The 22,207-nt window shown below is 37.7% G+C and overlaps 1 protein-coding gene across 1 annotated transcript; it reads left to right on the top strand.

Annotated features, from left to right (window-relative positions):
- Positions 1–631: 631 nt before the first annotated feature.
- LOC149070827 (putative ATP-dependent RNA helicase DDX5) lies at positions 632–18,756 on the top strand. Its single transcript, XM_089248685.1, has 14 exons — positions 632–770; positions 4,019–4,310; positions 4,425–4,521; positions 6,289–6,422; positions 7,035–7,100; positions 8,371–8,512; positions 8,614–8,774; positions 9,295–9,467; positions 11,121–11,166; positions 13,214–13,278; positions 14,352–14,413; positions 15,707–15,766; positions 16,727–16,954; positions 18,637–18,756. Exons 2-14 carry the CDS (start codon positions 4,059–4,061, stop codon positions 18,672–18,674), a joined length of 1,524 nt encoding a protein of 507 aa, XP_089104811.1. The 5' UTR covers positions 632–770; positions 4,019–4,058; the 3' UTR covers positions 18,675–18,756.
- Positions 18,757–22,207: the final 3,451 nt, after the last annotated feature.

The raw sequence follows: 22,207 nt of genomic DNA, 5'->3' as shown, positions 1-22,207 counted from the left end.
TTTTCCGTGCCGCGCGCAACGTGAATCACCCAGCGCGACACGCCGCCCACTCACCAATAAGAAAAACAGCGTGACTTTTCCTACAGAGCGCAATACGGCTCACGGTAGCGCTTTACGTCGGACGTTATTGGCCGACTGCTTCTGAAGGAGTCAAATGCGTCTTGCGCCGCGCGTTTTGCCGATGTTCTCTTCACTCTTGTGTGTTTTCTTTCTCCCCTTCAAACCGGAGCATGCAGACGACAGAGTAGCTGATGCAAGAGGCCATATACTAATATATAGCCGCCCTGATCTGATGCGCTCCGCTAGGAAAACACAAACGCGTAGCGTGATTATGTAACACGTTTCTGCCGGCGCAAAATTATTTAATTCGGTTCACGCGGCGCAAAAAACCTATTCCAGGAATAGGTTTGTTGCGCAGCGTGAACCGAATTAGACTATTTCACGCCGACAGAAACGAGCTACATAATAGTAGCTGCCGTATTGCGCTCTGTAGGAAGACAGTTATGCTGCTTTTCTTATTGGTGAGTGGACGGCGTGTCGCGCTGGGTGAATCACGTTGCGCGGCACGGGAAACCTCCTAGGAATACGTGTTTTGCGCCGCGTGAACGCTAGTCGATACAAAGGCATCCTTACCTTCAAAATGCGCGCGGTGCGGCGTGAGCGCGAGTCGAATTGCCAATTTTAATTTAAATTGTTTTAAATGTCTTTTTTGAAGTCATTCTAGTTTTAGCCAGTCAGGGTCAAGCGAGGACCTCATTGTGGTGCTGCTGGTAAATATATTCCCATTTTCCTTGTTATTATTTCGTATAAAGTGATTTTTTAAGTAATAAAACCATAGAGAATCAATGTTTGTGTTGTAATGGGGGTGACATAATTATGGTGGTGTTGGCGGCATTTGCAGTTGATGCTTGGCTTAATTTCCGGTGAATGGGTTTTCCATAGCTGCCAAGTTTCTCGGATTTCTCTCCCAAAAAATTCTTATACAGTAAAAATCTTTAACGGACGCCCCCTCTTTTACAGACAAATAATAATTTCCCTGTATAATATAAAAAAATATGTATTTTCAAAAATCCCCCCCTCCCTGGTCAGCCCTCTTTTACAGACAAATTTTGTTTTGTCCCGCAAAAGAAGTTTTTCTGTATCTCCCGAATTTCTAACGGGATTGTTAAAAAAAATTGCTACTTTGGGGGGTGGGGGATATTCTCACTCAGTTCACCCGGAAAAAGACCAGTGGTTTCGTTTCCCCCCCCCCCCCCGAAACAATGTCACGAGTGTAATGCAAATTGTTGCCAGTGTGTCAAATCACACAAAAGAGTATTTTTATTAGGGAAAAAAGATTTGTCAAACGGCCAGCATCGATTCGGACTTTCGACACCTGAAATTTGTGGGATGGCTTGTATTCGTTTTAACTCACATATCCGGTTCAGTCTATGTCCTGTTTCGAATAGATCTCTCCTCTGAGTATTTGGCTGCCAAACCAGGGCATCTGCCCAACAGGTCTTGTGCATGATTGATGTATTCTGCAGAAAGTCAGCTTCGAATATCCATATGGGCACGGGATCTGCCCCAAATTAAAGCATGTAGACCGTTTAGCCGCAAGATAGGAATTTTTGTTACAAGCACCTGGACACCAAGACCTCCATCCTTCGATCGCGTGTGGATAAACACTTTTGCACATTCATGCGGAAAACGCAACCATGTTCTGACCTTGCTCAAGATTGACTAGCAGTCAGTAGTTAATATTCCCCATGACCAGGGAATGACAGAGCCAGTATTGCATTGGTCCTCTGATAGAATTGTTGTGGCTTTAGCCATGCAATCAAGCTTATCTATGAAGTCTTTCTTTCTGAAGCACAGTGTACCTTTGGAATTAAAATGTACACCTAAGTATCTAAACTCTGATAGAGTATTCAATGACGGAATCTGAAGGCTGCCAATCTTAAAATTTTTATTTGTTATCTACCAGGACTTTTTGTTTCTTTCCCATATTCCGTATGGATAGGGTGAAGTACTTTGCGACATTAATCACCAATCCAATTGATTTGAGTCTTGTTGCTGCATGGTCTAGGTTTAGTTGCAGTCCTCTCTCTGTATGGGAGAATAGTATTAAGCCCCAAAGCAGAATGTTTTGCATTGTTCTGCAATGAGCCCTCGACTAACTGGAAATGTTCTGCAGTTCCCATAATAGTGTTTTCTACATTTTTCTTGAAATTCTTTCTGATTGTTCTGCAATAGCACTGATTGTTCTGCGACGTACATCGCAGACTTCGGCATATTCTGCTTTGGGGATATTAAGTCACCAACAAATGCCATCGAATTGAGAGTAGATCCAAAAAGTAGAATGCCGATCTCTGTCCTCAGTGACCAGAAGACAACTTCGAAACAGGTAATGAAAATTAATGAAGATAACAGGTCTCTCTGCCTTACCCCTTTGACCCTTATGAAAAGTTGTGGTACGATATCTTCTGAATGATAAGAATGTCATTGTTCCTGTATATGAACGAGACGCATGCTCTGAAATCCTCAGGAAAACCTTCCTCTAGCAACATTCTGTCAATGGCAGAGAGCGTAAGGTTATCAAAAGATTGGATGGCTACTGGGCAGAGTTGTAAGTAGTGGCAACTTAAGCTTAGTTCGACACCAAAAATATTTGATAGCAAAAACTTGTGTGTGGCATCATGCTTTTAAGCCATATTTTCACGACAAAGATGCTGAGAAAACTTGAGGGAACACACGGGGACTATGGAACCGTAATACCAGAAAACAAGAATTGTCTCTGTCACTCCCCGCCCAGTAATTTTTCCAGAACAGTCAAATAAAGGAAAAATTTGACTGTACTTGTCCAGTTCTAGAGCACCAGAAACAAATTTCAAAAAAAATTTCTTAATAAAAGTTCGCCTCGTTACACTTCTTTATGGGATAAGTATGATCAATGGCCCTCACTCACAAAAATGGAGCTGGCAGGGCTCCAGCTTGGAATGTTTCTCGTCATTTTTTGTTTCTTTACACTGTAAATTATTATGAAGGGGGGTCCCCGCTAAAGGTACCAGCCTAGGGGCTCTGATGCAGGTTGGAGGAGGTGGGGGGACATTTTAATGATAGCTAATGAATGAGAGCTGCAATGTAGATCAAGCTGTGTCTGCCATAATTAACAACGGTGAAATAATCATACCAAATTGGTGGAATGTTTTTTTTAAAGCTGGAAATATGGTAATTGCCGTTTTGGTCAGTAAACACTACTACTAACTACCACGTGTGCACCTTGTCTATATTCCTCTGCAGAACTTCTAAAGAATTGGTACATGTTGGAATGTGCGTGTCCATGTTGTGAACCTAATGTGAAGTTTGTTTCTTTTTAATGCTTGTTAAAGTGCTGCTTTTTTTTTTAAGTATGAGTGAAGTGTAATTATTGAAGATTTGTATTGTTGTAGGCCTGTTGCTCTCTGTGGCGAGAAGTTTTAATGGGGAGATCATCTCGCTTTTTCACCTCGTAGTTTGGAATGAACTACAGAAAACCAGCTTCAGCTGACCACCACTGTGGCGACAGTGGGGTTCGAACCTGGGACCTCGGGATACGAGTATGTCACTATGACCACTCGATCACCATAGCAGCATTCAGTAACTGGTGTGTGGCTTTGTATTAAAATGGTGTTGGTGGTCTGTCATCCGTCCTTCAGGAACGTTGGAAATTGACCACCGATTATAGAAGTTTAACTGTAGTCTATTCGCATAAAAATTGCAGGTAGGCCTACTTTCTTCCCGTTATAACCATGCTTCCGTTATAAGCAAATTTATGCCTCTTGTTTAACGTTGAATATTTTCTTTTAGTGTAATGTCCATAAATTTGTTGTTTTTTTTTAAACAAGGCGGATAGAAACAAACCAAAATGTGCCAATTAGTTGTCAAAAATATGTGGTATGGTTGTAACATAAAGGTGCCAAGCCAAAAAATTCTAGTCCTGAATTCTGTTTCTTTCTGGCGAAAAAAATAATCTTAGTCGATTTTTGTTTTTTTTCAGTTGGAAGGTATTTCGGTTGCCAAGGTCAGTTGTAATCAACATGGAAGGTGGCAGTAGTTGCTGGTGTGAGAACCAATTTTGTCCTGGTGTTTTCCCGGCAACCAAACAATCTTGTCCTGACATTTTCCAGAGGATCAAACGATCTTGTCCTGACTTTGTCTCGAGGAGGAAGAGTTCCAGAAGTGGTCCATTAGGAGCGGGTGTGAAACCAGTGAACTATAATCTGAGCGACATGAGTGTCATTGTTAAAGACTCGTACGTGAAACACCCGGATGTGATCAGCCGCTCAGATGTGAGAGGAAAATTTTCATGTTTCGCTAAACTAAAACGCGATTTGTTTGCGTGCAATTAATTATTTTCTTACAATTTATTTCTCGCTGAAAAGAAATGTTTTCTTTCCTTGAAGGCTGAAGTGAAGAACTACATGTCTTCACATGGAATCACAGTGGTTGGCCGTAACGTGCCCGAACCCTTGATGCATTTCAAAGAAGCAAACTTTCCCGGTGAGTTTTGCGCAGGTGCTTCACACAAATTTTCCTCGAAATGTTTTTCATTTGGTAAAGCGACAAGTTTATTTGATCTTAAATTACTGGTGTAAAATTGTAACCAAAATAGTAACGAATAATTACTTAATGAGGAAATTAATGTATTTCTGTTCGGCATAATGTTAATCTATGGCAATTCAATCTGTCATTTTTAGCTAGTGAGTTTTGCTAAACATCTCGGACAAGGAAACTTGGAAAAATTACCAAAAAAATAAGATGGAACAAAAAGTGCAGAACATTTAAATTTCTCTGGTTAGTTTTGAAATAAGGAGATAATGGTTTTTTTGGGGGGACGAGTGAATGTAGATAAAATGGTAAAAATAAAGCCTTGACTGTGCAAGGACACGCATAGCTCTTCATCTAGAGGAGAAGGGGAGGGAGGAGCGAGTACCTTGTCTGAAGTTGTTGTTTGAGTGTGAGAAATTGAAGATGGTTTGTCAGGATGCAATGATGGGCAACAGGCCTCCGAATTCAGGAGCCCGAGGGGGGGGGGATTCTCTAGGTAGTCTGTGGTGCACCCAAAGGCCGGAATTTACCATAGGCTCCGTTCTAGTAAATTTATCGTGGTAAAAACTTGAAAAAAAATTATGAAGCACATCCAGTGCCTCAGTACTTCAGTACTAGAGTGTTTCCTATGTGTGATGACTAAATCGGGGTCAGAAGACAATACAAAATTATTGGAATTTGTGTAACTTTTTCTACCAAAGTGTTTAGAAATTTTATTTTGGCCTTTCTTTTCGGGGGGGGGGGAAGTGTAGTGTGGCTGCTTTCTTCTCTTTCTTTCAAACCGAGCACAACTCAGGCCTATCACCATCTATGGGCAATTTACTACCTAGTGTGTTGTGCTGGAAGTGTAACTGTGTGTGTACCTAACAGTCTGAGTGCATATGTAGTGTTTGATTTTTCAGTGCCGCCATCTATATTTCAGAAGTGAAGTGAGTGATGTTTTGTGATTGAATTATATTTGTACTGTTTGTAGGTCTGTTGCTCTCTTTGGCGAGACTTTTTAAAGGGTGGATCGGCTCGCATTCGTGCCTTGAAGTTGGGAACCACAGAAAACCAACTTCGGTCGACCACCACTGTGGTGACGGTGGGGTTCGAACCCAGGACCTCGCGGCGCGAGCCTGTCACTATGACCACTCTACCACCACAGCGGCTGCTAGAAAAGTTGGCTAACTCCTAATTTATTTTTCATCAGGGTACAGTCGACTCTTTTTATAACATCCCCCCACGCTGTAGCAATCATTTTATTATAACAACTGATGGGATAAGTTCAAGATATTTTCATATAATGACCACACCATGTTTTCCTTTTTGATATAATGATGGTTTTGCATTTTTTCGTTATAATGAGCATCGACTGTACAACTGTAATTATGTAATGCCATTTCCAATTTTCTTTTTTAAATTTTAAAAATTGGTTTCTTGAGAGACCGGATTGAAAAAAAAACCCATTTTCATTGGTCTCTAACTCCTAGTATAATATGTTTGTTACTTTTAGTGCCACCCTGCTTATAACGTTGGGTTTTTAAATAGTGCTGCTAGTATATGAGCTGATGCATTTTTGTGTCATCCCATTTATAGTCATTTTCATTCAGTCTCGGAGGGCTAATGTTACACCAAGGTACTAACTAACTGTAGCGAAATTGCATTTCCTTATCATAATTTATTTAAGATGAATAAAATCTTTTCTTATATTTTTGTTTGTTTTTCTCTATTTACCAGAGTATATTGGAAGATGCCTCGCTGAAAAGAACTTCAAAGAGCCGACATGCATCCAGTCTCAAGGTTGGCCAATTGTTCTGAGTGGAAGAGATATGATTGGCATTGCACAGACGGGGTCTGGAAAAACGCTTGCTGTGAGTCATTTGTATTATTCGAATCTTAAAAATGAATTAATTTTGTCTTGTAAAAGCTTAATTGGTATTTCTCAATGCACTTTCTGTCATTGGGCTTTCATGGAAAAAAAAAATACTAAAGTAGTATTCCAGTATTATATACACCAGTATTCCATCACCCCCTAGGGGGTGTTAATGCCCACTTTGGGAATCACTGGTATATAATGCCAGTGTACATCCGAGTAACACTGTATGCTCATCTTCCACTCTGAAGATTAGTGTCACGGCCCACAGTTTCGAATCCAGGCAAAGAACATCGGAAACAAGTTCTTCTACCCAACTCCACTGGTTGGAAATTGCTGTATTGCAATATATGACTATAATTGGTGTACAGTAAAGGGATGTTGTTATGAAAGATACATTGTGACCTTTACAGCTGAAAATCTTCAGCATAAGAAGAGTTAATTTTGCAGTTAACATCAGATAAAATTGAGATGAGATGAATTCTCAGTTGGGACGTAACTTGAGTTTTTATTTTTTGATCTGACTTTTTAGATAAGGGCGAAGTTAAATGTTTGAAGTTACACGTAATGCTTTATTGAAAACAATTTTAGCCTGATTTTTCCCTTTCAGTATGTTTTACCTGGACTTGTGCATATATCTCATCAAACGGTATCTAATCCAAAAGATGGCCCAACCGTAAGTGTATATTTTGTACATTGCTGAATCAACTGAACCTTTAAAACGAGATGAAAATGTAACAAAGTTGTATGAATAACAAATTTATACGTAAAACAATGCCACGATTGTGTATTACTGTCCTCTGAAAAATTGGTGCATTGTTCTTTAAAAAAAGGGGGGGGGAGGTCATTGTTGGGGGTGTACGCGAGATCGACCATCGTTGTAGTGGGCACAAAAATTTTCTTCCAGAGAAATTTTGAGTTACCACATTTCAAAAAGCATTTAAATTAACAGAAATTGGTCAATATAGGGTATTTTCTCTTAATATTCCAATTTTTTTTCACAGATATATTACATTTTTCTTCTAATTTTTGGTCAGCTTGGAGGAGGGCATAAAATCTGTAAGTCCCCCCCCCCCCCGTATGCCTCTGGTCATCATCCTAGAGCTTGATTGTATCATTTTTCTCTGAAGATGTATTACAAAGCAACAAATCTCTTGATATGCATGGTTCTGGCATCAATTTCTACCTGCCACCCAAAAGTTAAAAGTTCTCATTCCAATTACAACTATCGGCTCTCTTATACGATGCTCCATATCAGTACCATGGAGATGTCTGGTCATATCTGGATTAAACCCTACATCTAAATGTGTTTGATGTAAGCGCAAACGCTCATGTTTCATAATTTATTTTAAAACCATTAAGCATTCTATATAATGTGAGATGTCATACTTTGCCATTTTAGCATATGAATTCCCCCTCCTCTAATAGCGACCATGTCTAAGCTGCATTGTTCTAAGTAGGATTTTTTCAGGGTGGGTAAATTTGATTTTGCTATCCCCTTCACTGTTTGTCTCCCCCCCCCCCCCAACCTCTAAAATTTGCTGCCTGAGGTAAAAAAGTCACCTTTATCCTCTACTAGTTCCAGCCCTGCCAAACAGATCTAATTGAGTCTAATTGAAGTGAAACCGGCCCCCATCAATCAATCCCTATATTGATCCCTATGAATCAGTGTTATCGCCACGTTGGTGTATTTTTTACTATAATTATAGCTATGGCAACCCTAATTATCAAAGGAATCTGAATAGCAATATCTTAGATAGGAATGTATAGAGATTGACATATGAGAGCCGGCTGAAGCCCAAATTTTGTACATTGGCCAAATCAACTGGGCTAGCCATTTAGGGCTTTGGCAGTAACATATATATATGTTTGACAATATCAAAAAATGTATTATGATCACATGTGTTTCCTCCTGTCAAATAATTAGAGGTTTATGTTTTCATTAGGTACTAATCTTGGCACCAACCAGGGAACTTGCTCAACAAATCCAGACTGTTTGCGAGGATTTTGGAAAGCCAGCTGGCATCAAGAATGTTTGTGTCTTTGGCGGTAGTTCCTTCGGCTGTCAGCTGAGAGAGATTCAAAGAGGTTAGAAATTCATGGGCTTGGATTTCCTGTTTTTTTCCCTTACAGCATCATCTTCTGTTGCACAAAAGCATAGTGTGTGATCTACGTCTTTATTATTCAAGGTCCACAGGTATGCATTGCAACCCCAGGGCGATTGATCGATTTAATCGAATCTGGCGGGGTCAGCTTGAGGAACTGCACGTTTGTCGTAGTTGATGAAGCCGACAGGATGTTGGACATTGGATTTAAACCCCAGATCAGGACCATCTTCAGCCAAATTAGGGTGAGCTTGAAACAATGGTGCTTCTGCCTGTGAATTATTGAAAACGTTGAAGACTGAAAACGTTTGAAGACCAAGTCTGATAAGTAGCTGAAACTTTATCACCAGACTGTCTTCTTACTTGATGTTTCAGCTCCCTTTCTATAGCAGCAGCGTAAACAGTGACTTAACTACACTGTTGACTTAAACATCTACTGTGTATGCTCTATCTACTGTTTTTGCTCCTCAAGTCAACAGGGATGCTACTTCTGAAGAATTGCAATAGCTGTAGCAAGTAAAATTCAAGAACACCATAGCAGAATAGCCCTAAAAGTTTCAGCTATTGACATAATTTTTGATACACTAAATCAGAGTTTTGATATGCAGGTGTATATTGCCTTCCTCGAACATGTGCATTTGTCTTATATATATATAAACATATTATGTGATTGTTTTTCTTTTTTCGGTGGGTGTCAATGATTGGGTGCTATTCGATCATGTTTTGTGATTTAGATTTAAATTTCCTTTGAAATTGCATTCACAGCCTGATCGTCAGACACTCATGTTCAGCGCTACATGGCCAGAAAAGGTGCACAAGTTGGTGGAAGATTTCATGATTGATCCTATTCGGGTCCAGATTGGTTCATTGCAACTTACCACCAACCACAACATTACCCAATTCGTAGATGTAATAGACAAAAGTGAAAAAGTCGACAAGTGAGTTCATAGTTCCAGAACTTGTTGATTCATGTTTCAAAATGTTATTTGGTTATGATATTTTCACTTCACTACAAAGAACATTCAAGAAGTTTTTTGAGACAGTAATTGTACAACTTGTATTATCAGTGTCAGGCTGATTGGTGTTTCACCTTCTTGAAATTACTCTTCAAAAACATCAAACATATTCGTATTTTGGTGAAACAATAAAACAAAGCACATTAGTTTTTGTGAATCTTCATACGGCTGAACTCCAACGCCAGATTGTAAAAAATCTTGTTCCTCTCTTATTCCGTTTTTTAGTGGGAAGGAGGGAGTAAATAAGAGGAAATGCAGTAAGAGTCGGTTCACGAGAGTTAATGAGATATGGCAAAAATAAAATTGTTTTTTCTGCTCTTAAGTCTGATATCCTCGATTAAGCTGGTGCATTGTCACAATGAAGCTAGTTCCAGTTATAGGATTCTTTTCGGATCACTTTTTTAGCACCACTTCAAGGCAAACTAATGAGTAGGGCTAGGACTTTTATGACCTAAAAACTGAGAGAATATGCTCCATAAAAAATACATTTATGTCCCAAAAAACTAAAAATATTCTGTAAAAACCTAAAAATATTCTGTAAAAACCTAAAAATATGCTTTTATAAAATATAAGCTGACCATATTTCCTTGAGAAAAATACAGGAAATCCCCACATTGTCAAAAATAATGCCAAAGGTACACAAATAGAATTGCCAATTGGTGCTAATATTGCCAAAAAGTCATCAATCATTGCCAAAAACGATGTCAAAGGTAAGTAAAATTCCCGATAATTGTTAAACTCGCCAATTGTGGGAAATGAAGCTAAACAGTCTGGGTCTATGAACAAGCTTTAAGTTTATACATGAGTATATATCTGTATGCTGGAGATAAAGGGCATTATGTCCATTTTCATCGATATTGGGATAATGTTATTGATTTTGCATCACTTTTGTTACTCTGCACATAGGTTCAAGATACAAAGTCCTATTTCAATAACTAACGGATATTCACTTTATAAAACAAGTGAATTCTAGAGAAAGACATAAAATGATCTTTAAGCAGCTCTCCAGTAAAATTTATCTTTTGGGACATGCTTTTTACCTCAGGCATACAGATATAGTAAGTTTCTTTCGAAGGCGTAGAGCAGTAGTTCGCAAACTTTTCTTGCTTGTGGCTTCCTTGGTCAATGTCTATCTGTGATTCCCCCAGAATAGTCTAGAACTGCTTCGAAGCACTGAACACCTCACATCAATATCACCAGCTTGCTGCCACGAGACACCTAAGAGAAGCGACACACACTTTTTTGAACCACCAGTGTAGAGAATCAATTCTGGAAGGCTAAGTCCAGCAACTTTTTTTTTTATTGGATGGTCAATCCTGGTGGCCACTCCTTAATTTGTTGGTTTGTAATCGGGAGAGTATTGATTCAGCAGACATAAATTGTGCTAAATAAAAGATTGTGCTGCTGTCTGATATGCTGTTAGAAAAATTGAGTTGAATTTAGTACATTTAATTATGCCAAATAGTTTAGTCACATTTAAAAATGTTTAGGTTGTCTTAAATATTTTGATGGTTTTGAAGTTTTGTTTTAATTTTCCCATGGTTTCTTTTAAATTGCTTCGTTCTTCAAATATAGGCTGTGCAAGCTCATTACTGAAATCATGGCAAAGAAAAAAAATAAGGTAATCATTTATTCAATCTATCTGATGGACTCATTTCCCCCCCCCCCCCCAGGAATGGTGATTACATTTTACTAATATGTGTTAATGTTTTATGTATTCACAAACTCGGTACAAGCCTGATTTGATACCAGATCAATGCTATTACTAGTGATTCTAAATATATCTTTGGTTAACTGTTCAATTGCATTAAAAAATTCATGCTTTTTATGAGTGCTCAATTAACAATATGGAAAATTAGCATAATTGTTTTGGATTGATGCCGCTTTCCCACAGAACTTGTTCTATTCTAAACTCGTAGTGTTCAAGGTCGGGTAAAGAGTTTATATTACACAAAGAAAACTCTGATAATGATTCATTGATATTAATTAATATCATATTGGTCTGTCTCATGAATCCTAGGATAAGTATATTCTATATTTTGGCCTACCTTTTCGCTCCTCCTGGAGGGGAACAATGGGGGAGGGGGCATAATACAAATACAAATACAACACCACAACAGGCAAAATGCCCAACGAGGTGGCTGATAAAAAGATGCCCATAAAAATATGGATGTCATATGTTTCAAAAATACAGCAACCCAATTAAAAATGCAATTAACACAAATTACAAACAATATATACACATGATAAAATATTATACAATGCCCATAAAGAATACTTATGGTTGTCTTATTCTAAGAATGGATAGCTTCTCGATTTACCCCAACATGCTTATCGTAGATCATAAGTAGATGGTGGGGATTTCCAAATGTAATTTCACCACCCACTTCTCCTGTTCTAGTTTGTCCTCCATATTATGTCTCTTCCTTATACGAAATAAATAGGTGCAGATGAATGTTCATTATTTCCGCCCATGTTTTTTCTCATTTTTATTCAAACTACAGAAAAGTTTCTTAGGTAGTATTACCAGGATCAGGGTCATCATACTTACCCATATTAACCAAATTCAAATTTGATATTGATATCCCCCTCCATCATATCACATCTGATTTGATACAGTCACCTCTTATATGAACTGGCATGTCTTTACTAACTGATCCTGTGGTCCCAATCAATCAGCCATTTCTTTGACGTCTTTTCCCATTCACAAAGTAATTTTCAAGTCCATTGAGTTCATAAAAATGGGCGTCAACTGTAGAATGATGAAGAACGTAAGTGGGAGTAGTGGTTAATTTTAAAATTTATCCGATTATTTTATATATATTATATTACCACATCAACGAAATGGAAGTTTATGATTTCTAATAAAATTGGCCGAGTTAGATTATGCTTTTCTTTCTTTTTTAAGTGAAGTATTTTATATATTTTTTCAAAGTTGTGAAGCAGCATTTAAATCAACTACATTAGAGCCTCTTGAAAATCAGAGCTCTGAAAGTTTGAGTTTCCCGGATAATCTGAGGCACGGAAAGTTTTTGAACGAATTTCCTTCTTGAGACCCTCTTTTTTCTGTTCCCTCTTTCAAGAACCTAACTTTTATGTACAGTAATTTCAGTTTGAGAGAGAACCGGGTAGTTCCCAGCCCTATAATGGGTATAATAAAATATTAGACTCCCTTGAATGGATGTAGACCATTTTAACTTTCAGTGGGGAGGTGGGTCACAGAGAAATAAGGAACAAGCTTGAATGTTTTACTCATAATGATAGACAATGGCATTGTCCCCTAATTGCTTACGTAAAATCATTGCAAAGGTAGTTGAAAACTATCAGTGTCTCAGCGTCATTCACCATCGATCCCATTCTCAATTCTTCTCTCACTCTCTCATCTTCACACCATTTTCACATTCTTCATTTATTTAAACATCATATGGTATATATATGTTATTCAAGTATAAAAACGCAGTAAGTATGCTAATACAGCGTTTTTGCTTGTTTTCTTAAAAATAAAATCATTTTTTGTTTTCTGGTTAATTTAAGTTTATGTTGATATTCTGAGGTGGCCTCGGTCCCATCCACCTCGGATTATCGACTCTACTGTAGTTCATACAATCAGATTGTTTTCACGTCTATTTTATTAGATTCTTATATGTACTTGTATTCATTTGTATTAGACTCTCATCTTTGTCGGCAAGAAGAACCGTGTCAATAAAATAGCAGATATTTTGAACATGAAAGGGTATGTTATGTGCTTGAATTTTTTTTTTCCTGTCAATTTTAATGGTTGTTTTTGCGAAGCATGTATGTCGAACGTACCTTAACCTTGCCAGTACAAATATAATTGTTAATGCAGTCGATGCTCTTATAATGCCCCCCCCCCCTTTTCATTGCACGGGAAACAATGTTATATTGGTAGGTCATTACATCGAACGTTTTGAAAAACTCACAAAGTTGTCTTCATCGGTAAGTATTATGCACATTCTATTGATAGAATAAGACAAAATTCTTTTCTTTTGTTATAATGTTGCAATAAAAATGTAACTTAGCAGGAAAAAACAAAATTTAAACATTATACAGTATGCACATTGTACTTACGGAAACACTGTATATGGCCTCTAAACCCACATTTATTTTTACTATATGCAGCAAAATAATAATTGTATTCTCCCACTGAGAAGTCAAGAAAAATTGCTCAGTAAAATTGAAAATGAGATAGAAAAATCAACCACGTGGAAAGTGGGAATGAGCCACCGTGTGAGAAAATAAAATGCTACTGTAAGCATAGTTACGGGTGAAGTTTTTCCAAAGTTTCTCTATGGAAGCAGAAGTGCCATAGAAGTACCAATGCTTTAATCTTTAAATCATCTATGTATCATACCCTTTCTTTTCATTAAACATCTAAGGCGCAGGTCTAACGCACACAACTATGGATTTTGTCCATTTCTTTGCAAAAAGAAAAAGGGGGGGGGGGCAGAGCAGGGTTTGGTCATTACAGTGGATTGAATGATATTTACCTGTCATTATATTGGATAAAAAATAACATGGTAGGAATTGGGAGAATATTTGGTACCTGTTGTACTGCTCCTTATTATTGAATGGTCATTATAATGAGCTTCGACTGTATTTTTGTTTTACAATTCTGATGATATAGAATCATATATTTTAAAGCAAAACAGCTGCAAATTAATTGGATACAATATAGAATTTTTAAAGTATCGTTAATAAATTTTGTGTAATGAAAAAAAATGTCATCATTTCACCTTATACCCCTAAAATGCTAGTGTTGTTCTCAATATTACTCTCATCCTTTAGGTTTCCGGCAGTGGGTATACATGGTGGCAAGGCTCAGAGCATGAGGAATAATATACTTGCAGGTAAATTTAATACTTAATACAGATGTTTCAGCCTTTTTTTTTTGCATCAGTGTTCATTGGAATTGTTCTAAACCGTTGTTTCTATTCTGTGGTATGTGTACACTTGAGGTAATATTGTCAGCCTAGGTGTATATCATGTGTTATTGATACTTTTCTTCCAGAACCCTTTGGCGGGCGGCATTTATTTAGCAGCTGGAGGTTGTGCACCTGTGCTTTGTAACAATACATACATATATGAATTACTCTGATTCTCTTGCAGTTTTCATAGTGTTCATATGTTCCATCTATAAGATCTTCCTTTATATAACAATATGTTTCTCCAGTCCCATGAGTATTGTTATATGAGGGGTTAAGAATGAAAGTGGTCCAAGTTCTTTTTTACAAAAATGACTTAACACAAGTGCAGGCATGTGAGTATATTTTCTGTTAGGTACAAAGTGGTCAAAATTGTAGTTCCATTTTATTTCAACAAGGTAGTACCTCTTAATTTGTTTACTTGATGAAACCTAAAAATCGTTGAGTTTAAATTGGTCTGTCAGATTTAGACCACATTAATACTAAGCATTGTTGTGAAAATCCAGCCTCAATAACCACGTCGAAGAAAAGGTATCTGACTGGTTATGAATTAATTATACAAGGTAAAAATTTGCGACTAGTACAAACAAGCTGTCAATATTGAAAACGATGCACAACAAAAGGCGGAGTCAAGAAATTGAACATAACATTGACTTCGCCAAAGCTGAAAAAGCTAGATCTGCTTTAAAAGCCGATGCAGAACTAACACAAAATAGACACAAAACATTTCAAGGAAAACTAATTTGTTATGAAAAGTTGCATTTCAGTGACTTTGACCACTTTGATTCTCGCCCACCTTCATATAGACATTTCACTGTGTATTAATACCTCCCATAGTTTAATTATTCGTGCTTTGATCATCTCAAAATATCAATCATTTTCAATTTTCATTTCAGATACATAGTTTCCTTAATGCAGCTTCTCTCAATCTTTTTGTCCTTATCAAACCCTTGAAATAATGTTGCCCATGTTTTCTTGTGAATCCCAGCACTGAAAATGGTCTTAGTGTATTACCGGAACCACATTAGCCACTTCTGTTCATTGCTAATTTTTGCAGAATTCCCTGCCAATGTCTAAGGGAAACCTTGATTTGAGAAATGCTGCTGTAAGGTGTTGATGAACGTCATGCTGCTAATTGATGTAATACGTTTGGGATACGATTGTTTCAGTTATTTTTCTATGAATTGCATGCTAAAAAAATATTTAAATATTTTATAGGATTCAGGAAAGGTGTTCCCCCGATTCTCGTGGCCACAGATGTCGCTGCAAGGGGATTAGGTAACTTTTTTTTCTGTTCAAGTTTATGTTGTGTGCAGACCAGCCAACTCTACAGGTTTAGGTTCTCCTTCCTCCCGCTCTCCGGGGGAATTATTGGAAATTTCTCCCGATTTCAGCCGAAAATTAGATTTTCTCTAGATTTCAGCACAACCATTACAAGCATTAATTCATGTACATAATTTTTGATGTATGCTTTGGTGGGGGGAGTGAATTGACTGGAGTTGTGTGTATGCCAGACGAACGCGGGTGTGAAAAATCACACAGCACTTCACGGATGGGAGTTTTTCCCATTATGAAACTGGTTCCTGCACGAAAAATAGCATTCGTGTGTCCACTGGTTGTGCTGGGATTTTTGCGTAACAAGATAATCACAGTGCACTTGACTGGCACCAGCCTAAAAACTGAATTTTTTTGTGCGTGATGTTTAGAAAACCAGTTTGCAGCTCATGCAAATTTCTCTTTCTCAAGAGAGAGCGCTAGATTCAGTGTATATGTGGACTTTCCCGCCCCTTTCATTACAGTTCTCTCATGCCGTCAGAATCGCCTCCATGCACATTGAAAATGAAACTTGAAGACATTCCGAATAGCATAAAAAAATTGGGAGAAAAAAAAAAACGTAGTTACCTCTTATCGGAAAGTTTATGAATAATTTACTGTCTCCTGTTTAGTAGTAAATAGTTCCTGTTTCATACGATTTCATATCAGAAGTTTTTGCTTTTTCAAGACGAGAGGCAAATGCTTTGGATTATTATGTTCTGCTCAGAGGTGTACACAGAGCCCACCAGGGGAAGGGGAGCATTTTTGTTGAAATTTGTTTTTTTTTTCAATCAGGGCTGGGGGGGGGGGCGTATTTATGATGGTTGGACAAATAAAATTTAAATAAAGTCCCACGTTTGTGTGTTCATTGGGAACGTTTTGTACTTTAGCATTGCTAATAGTCTTGTAATTTTTCTTCAACAGACGTGGATGATGTGATGTTTGTGATAAATATGGACTTTCCTTATCGTTTGGAGGACTACGTGCACCGAGTCGGTCGTACCGCAAGGTCTAATAACACTGGAACTGCCTATACATTTCTGACTATTTTTGACCTCAAGCTTGCCAAGGGCCTCGTTGGCGTTCTCCAAGAAGCAAGGCAACAAATCAATCCTAAGCTCCTGATGATGATAGGAGCTGGTGGAGGAAAAGGTACCTGAAGAAATTTTTTGTTCCTTCACACAAATGCTTGTGATGCGTTATTTTCCATTTTCAACAGCATAGTTTCTTTATGGTTTGTTTTGTGTATCTGGGATTTATTAATGGGTAGTGGAATATTTACAGTGGGGGGGGGGGGGGAGATTAATGGGCTATAACCCAGGGTGGGAAATTGTTAGAGAATGACCAAACGAGTTACATATAAAGAGTTTATAAGCATGTGAGTGGACAAGAGTGTGCAGGCATGTAAGCGACCTAGAGAGCAAGGGATCAGGTCGGTGAGTGACCTAGAGTCTGTGAGCATGGAAGTGATCAAAAGACTGAACAAGTAATGTGAATGACCAAATAAGTGCACAAGCATTGGAGCGGAGTGCTCAAAACAGTGAACAAATATGTGAATGACCTCAAGAGTGTGAGTGACCAAAAGAGTATACAAGCATGTGAGTAACAAAAAGAATGACTTGAAGAAAGATGCTTATTTGCAGGGGCTTGGGCTAAGGTGACATATCTGAGGAATGAGTCCTGAAAAAAATTCTCTCATCGTCGCCAACGCAAACGAATCCATAGGATCCTATGTTATATCTGTAACATGCCCATTTCGGGAAACACTGGTATACAGGTTGTACTCAATTAAAGTTCACCTATTCAAAGCTGTTTAAAGCTTCTGTTCATCAGAAAGTAATGAAACTTTGTAAATGCCTTAACAACGGGATGGGGGAAGAATTGCAAGCATATAAAACTAGTTAAGACATTAATCACTAGAGAGACATTATAACTGGCGAGAATGAAAAACTTGCGAACTTGACCTTATTAATTTAACAAGATTTATATGAGAATAAATCCCAGTGCTTCTGCCAACCTCAAGGTGTGAATGTGAGCCAGTATCTGTATTTGCGAGAAGTCTCTCAGCAGATAGCAGACAGATGTTTATTTATATTTATTTATTTATATATAACTCCCACAAAAGTCTTATGCCCAATTACGGTGGAGTGAACAACACAATACTCACATATTGTGAAAACACAGGCAATTACCATTTTATCTTCAGAGTATGGAAGACAGGTGGCAGCACCAGTATAGTGCTAACAAGCATAACTCTGACATCATATAGAACATGTACCAATCTGACTCATTTGTAGATTTTGTATCCATGTTGAAACATCTTCAAACGCTTTTGTAAGTGTTTGATCTTATTTTCGTAGCTTGAAATTGAGAGGGTTTTCGTGCAAGTAAAGTTACACCAGGACATGCAAGGGAGGTGCTAAACACCCCAGTAAACAAAAGAGGGGATTTTGTGTCTGATGCGTTCTCACCCCCATAATTTAAGACGATCTTGAAAGCAGCTACACTGAGTAATACCCATTTTAAAAATAAAATTAGAAAATCTGTGATATGTATTCAGATTGGGTGCGAAACCATCCCCCTTGCATGTGGTCGCACATTAAATAAGTTGTCATCTTGACTTCAAATTAAATATGGATGAGCGTTGGACGTAAATAATAAACAAGAATAAATCCGATTTGTTTTAAAAAAGTTAAAATTTTTATCAACTGTGATATAAAATGGCGTTCAATTTATCAAAATTTTTCTTTTGAAAATGTTTGTATAGTCTTTGAATTTTTTTTACGTTCAAAGAGTATTAACCATGTTTGATGAAAAAACAAATTTCATTTCAGCAACCGAAACGCCAGCAGCAGCAGCGCCACCTGCTTAGTAAGGCAACAGCACAGATTCGCAAGTTTCAAACAAGCCATCCAGAAATGAAAAAACTCTGAATAAAATTCAGTTTCCTTCTATTTGAATTTGTTTTTCGTGCATATCGTGCTGAGAAAAGCTCTTGTATACCTTCTTAGTTTATATTTTTTCACTTGCGTACGTTATGTGCAAATTGATTGTATGTGAATGGTTGCATATCTGCCGAGTTTTCATAATGTTTTAAAAAAGGAAATCTCTGTTAATTAGATGTAAAAAAAAAAAGTAGAGTTAAAAGTGGGGTAGAATAAAGGGTTTATGGAAATTTCCCCTCCGACATTTTGCCCCGGTCACGTTTTGTTCCCAGTACATTTCTCTCCCAGAAATCCTGCCCCGACATTTCTTTTGTCCTGACCGTAAGAATGACAAAGTGAGTGGGTGAGTTACCAATTTAAGAGGTGAGTGACCATATGAGACCTAGTGATTGTAATCACTCATACAGTCACTAACTTGATTATGAAAATGGTCACTCATGGTCACTGGTGCAATCACTTGATCATTCACACAGTCAGTCAGTCACTTGGTGAATCACTTAGCCATTCCTATTCGAGGAGGGCGAAATTTCCAGATCCTGAATAAAGGTCAAACATTTTTAAAACATAATAACTTTAACTTAAGTTTTAAAGAAAAGATCTTTCAGAGAGAGTGATAACCACGTTCCAAATATTTTCTTTCCTTTTGGGTGTAAATTTTTTAATCTATCATTGACGGGGCCGTAACTAGGCTGGGGCAACCATGGTCCGAAACGAAGACTCACAAAAAAATTCACACTTTCTTTGCATAATTTTTTTACTTTTTAAGGGCCCCCTCCCCAAAAAAAAAAAAGTCTATTCATGGGTCCCTAGAAGGTACGATCTTTGATCTCTGTAATGTAGTTTCCTTATAACGAGATTCGTAAAACAGGAAATTCTGCTTTGGCATGGAACATGTGCTTTATGTCAGTCCAAATGTTCCGTTATTATTAACACACAAAATTAAATTAACGTTAAATAGATCTTTGGTGTTGTGTTAACAATATGGCAAGTACTCATACACCAGGCATCTTCAACCTATTGCTCGCGAGCACTTGATCAACATTTCAACTGAACACCTTTGTAAAGATTGCATTCAAGAATTGAAATCTTCTGATTTCATGCATTCATACGTCAAACTTGCCGTAAGGGTGCTCTTCTTTTGATGGTGAGTACGAGCAGCGCTCGTGACTAGAAAATTGTGGAAGACCTCTGTCCTAAACTGACTTCAACTCTTAGAGATTCGAACAGCTCACTTCACTAGTCTAGTGGTTCCAAAAACGGCTTGCTGTGGCATTCTGAGATTAGTGTACTTGTAGAACAGTGTACTACAAGATATTTCGTATCCCTTGCGTGAGATAACCAGTACATGGGCCACAATCCAATAGAAAACCTGAGAGAAATCTCGGGTGCAGAGCCGGCACCTCTTACCGTGGTGTAAGAGTAATAATTGCGTAATAAATTCGCAAATAGTTTAAACATTTGCAAAGTTTGAAGGAATCTGTAAATTTGAATGTGGTTTCTGAAAAAGTAATTCCCACAAAGGAGAAAAAAATAGTACAAATCACGTCAAGTAAAATCACTTGCAATATGTAGTTCAGTCCTGTAAAATTCAGGTTGTACGATAACAGCCCATTTCTGAATTTCCCTGTTACTGGTGCTTACATAAGGTCTTCATTGTAATGTTGACATTGGTGGAAAAAGTTGTTTTACCTCTGTCACGGAAAAGCTTTACGAACGCAGAAGAGATTGTAGAAATGAAATTAGGCTTTTCGCATGGACATCATCATCAGCAGCATCGCTTCGACAGACAGGTGTAGGAGGTCGCCAGAGTGGTGCAGTGGTAAGATATTCGTCTTCCATCATGAAGGTTACCGTCAAAGTCCACAGGTTTGAATCCGTGGAAGAACGTCAGAAACAAGTTCTTTACCTACTGAGCTTGGGGCGACCACCGATAGATGGCGCCTTCATTTCCCACCCAACTTAATTGGTTGAAAATTGCCATATTGCGATATATGACGAATAGGTGTGCCGTAAAGTAGGTGTAGCCTCCTTGAAATGGAACCTCAATATTTTTGGCTGTAATTTAAACATTTTACTTCCCTTTCACACTTTTTAGCTGTAATTGGCAACTTGACTAATTTCTTTCAGCTGTAACTGCTTTTCTACTTGTCAGATTTTCAACATTGTTTAACATAAAAATGACATACATTTATCAATGTCGGATTCTCTATGTCAAACTATGGCAACAAATGTATGTAATTTTTACGTTGGATGATGTCAGGTCAAATATAGTTTGTCACTGGATTCTCTATGTTTAATCACATTCGTTAGCTGGAAACTTCGCAAGTCGAGGCATTTGTTTGCTGAGGTATCACTGTACAGTGAAACCTATTTAAGACAGTTACTGTACGAGATGAAAACTTGTCTTCAAGGGAATCAAAACATAGTCCCGTCATTGATTAATGCTTTTGTGTGTGAACTTGCAAGTTATTCATCTGCCTGTTTCAGCTTCCAAAAATGCTTAATTAAAGATGTGAATTTTTTTTTATGTACTTCATGGGTACATAATTCATTTTAAAATATCTTAACCCACATGAACTTATGCAGTTGAATATCAAAAGACAATACGGAGACATTAACTTTCATGCTTGAGAAGATGTAAATAAAAAGTTGAAATCATTGCAAATCATATCATGAAATTATTGCATGAATATCTAACTCAAAAGTAGGTCCGGGGCTAATCATTTCATACTTAATCTCCCGGGCTTCATATATCTGTAAGCAAACTCAATATTTGAAAAATCAAGAATTCTATACAATTTTTTAAATTATCGATGTGATGGAAAACCTCACTAAATTTCCGCATTTCTACAGTAAAATCGGCAATTTTAACACTGATTTCTATGAAGATCACCCTTTTCCTGACCCTCAAAGTGATGCTGATGATGACGTCTTTTCAAAAAGCCTCGTTACTGAGAGTATTGAAAATGTGACAAACCATTATAAAGGCATAAATTATTATGCATATATACTGGTAGCATTGAAGAAGTGACAAGCCATTGTGAAGGCATATACACATCTGAAATGCATTGCTAGCTAGGGAACCACGGTAACTAAAGTAAACATTCCGAAAGTGATTGTTGAATCCCAGAAACTGTTGTTGCCCGACAGTTTTTGCCCATTTGGGGCATTTGCCCTGCTCTGACGAAATTTTAAAGTAGCCTATCATTCAAGTCGGGTCCCATTTGGTAACATGCAAAATTTGGTGACGATTGATCTAAAATTGTAGATTTGTATAGAGAACACACACACAATCAATTTTATATATATAGATGATGGGAGCACACTGAGGGGTTAATAAGCCGCTGTTGGGGAGGCTGCCCCGATGTTTAAAAAAAAAAATAACTCGCCATTTTGAAAGTTGAGACATTTCTGTTAGGAAGACAATATGAAAGAATAAGATAAGAAAAATCAAATTTTA

The sequence above is a fragment of the Pholcus phalangioides genome, unplaced genomic scaffold (genome assembly GCF_987345545.1).
Source record: "Pholcus phalangioides strain wild (caught in Gottingen) unplaced genomic scaffold, Ppha-v1.0 ptg000020l_1, whole genome shotgun sequence".
NCBI lineage: Eukaryota > Metazoa > Arthropoda > Arachnida > Araneae > Pholcidae > Pholcus > Pholcus phalangioides.
The sequence above is the reverse complement of the archived record's forward strand: the minus strand, read 5'-3'. Positions and strand labels throughout refer to the sequence as shown.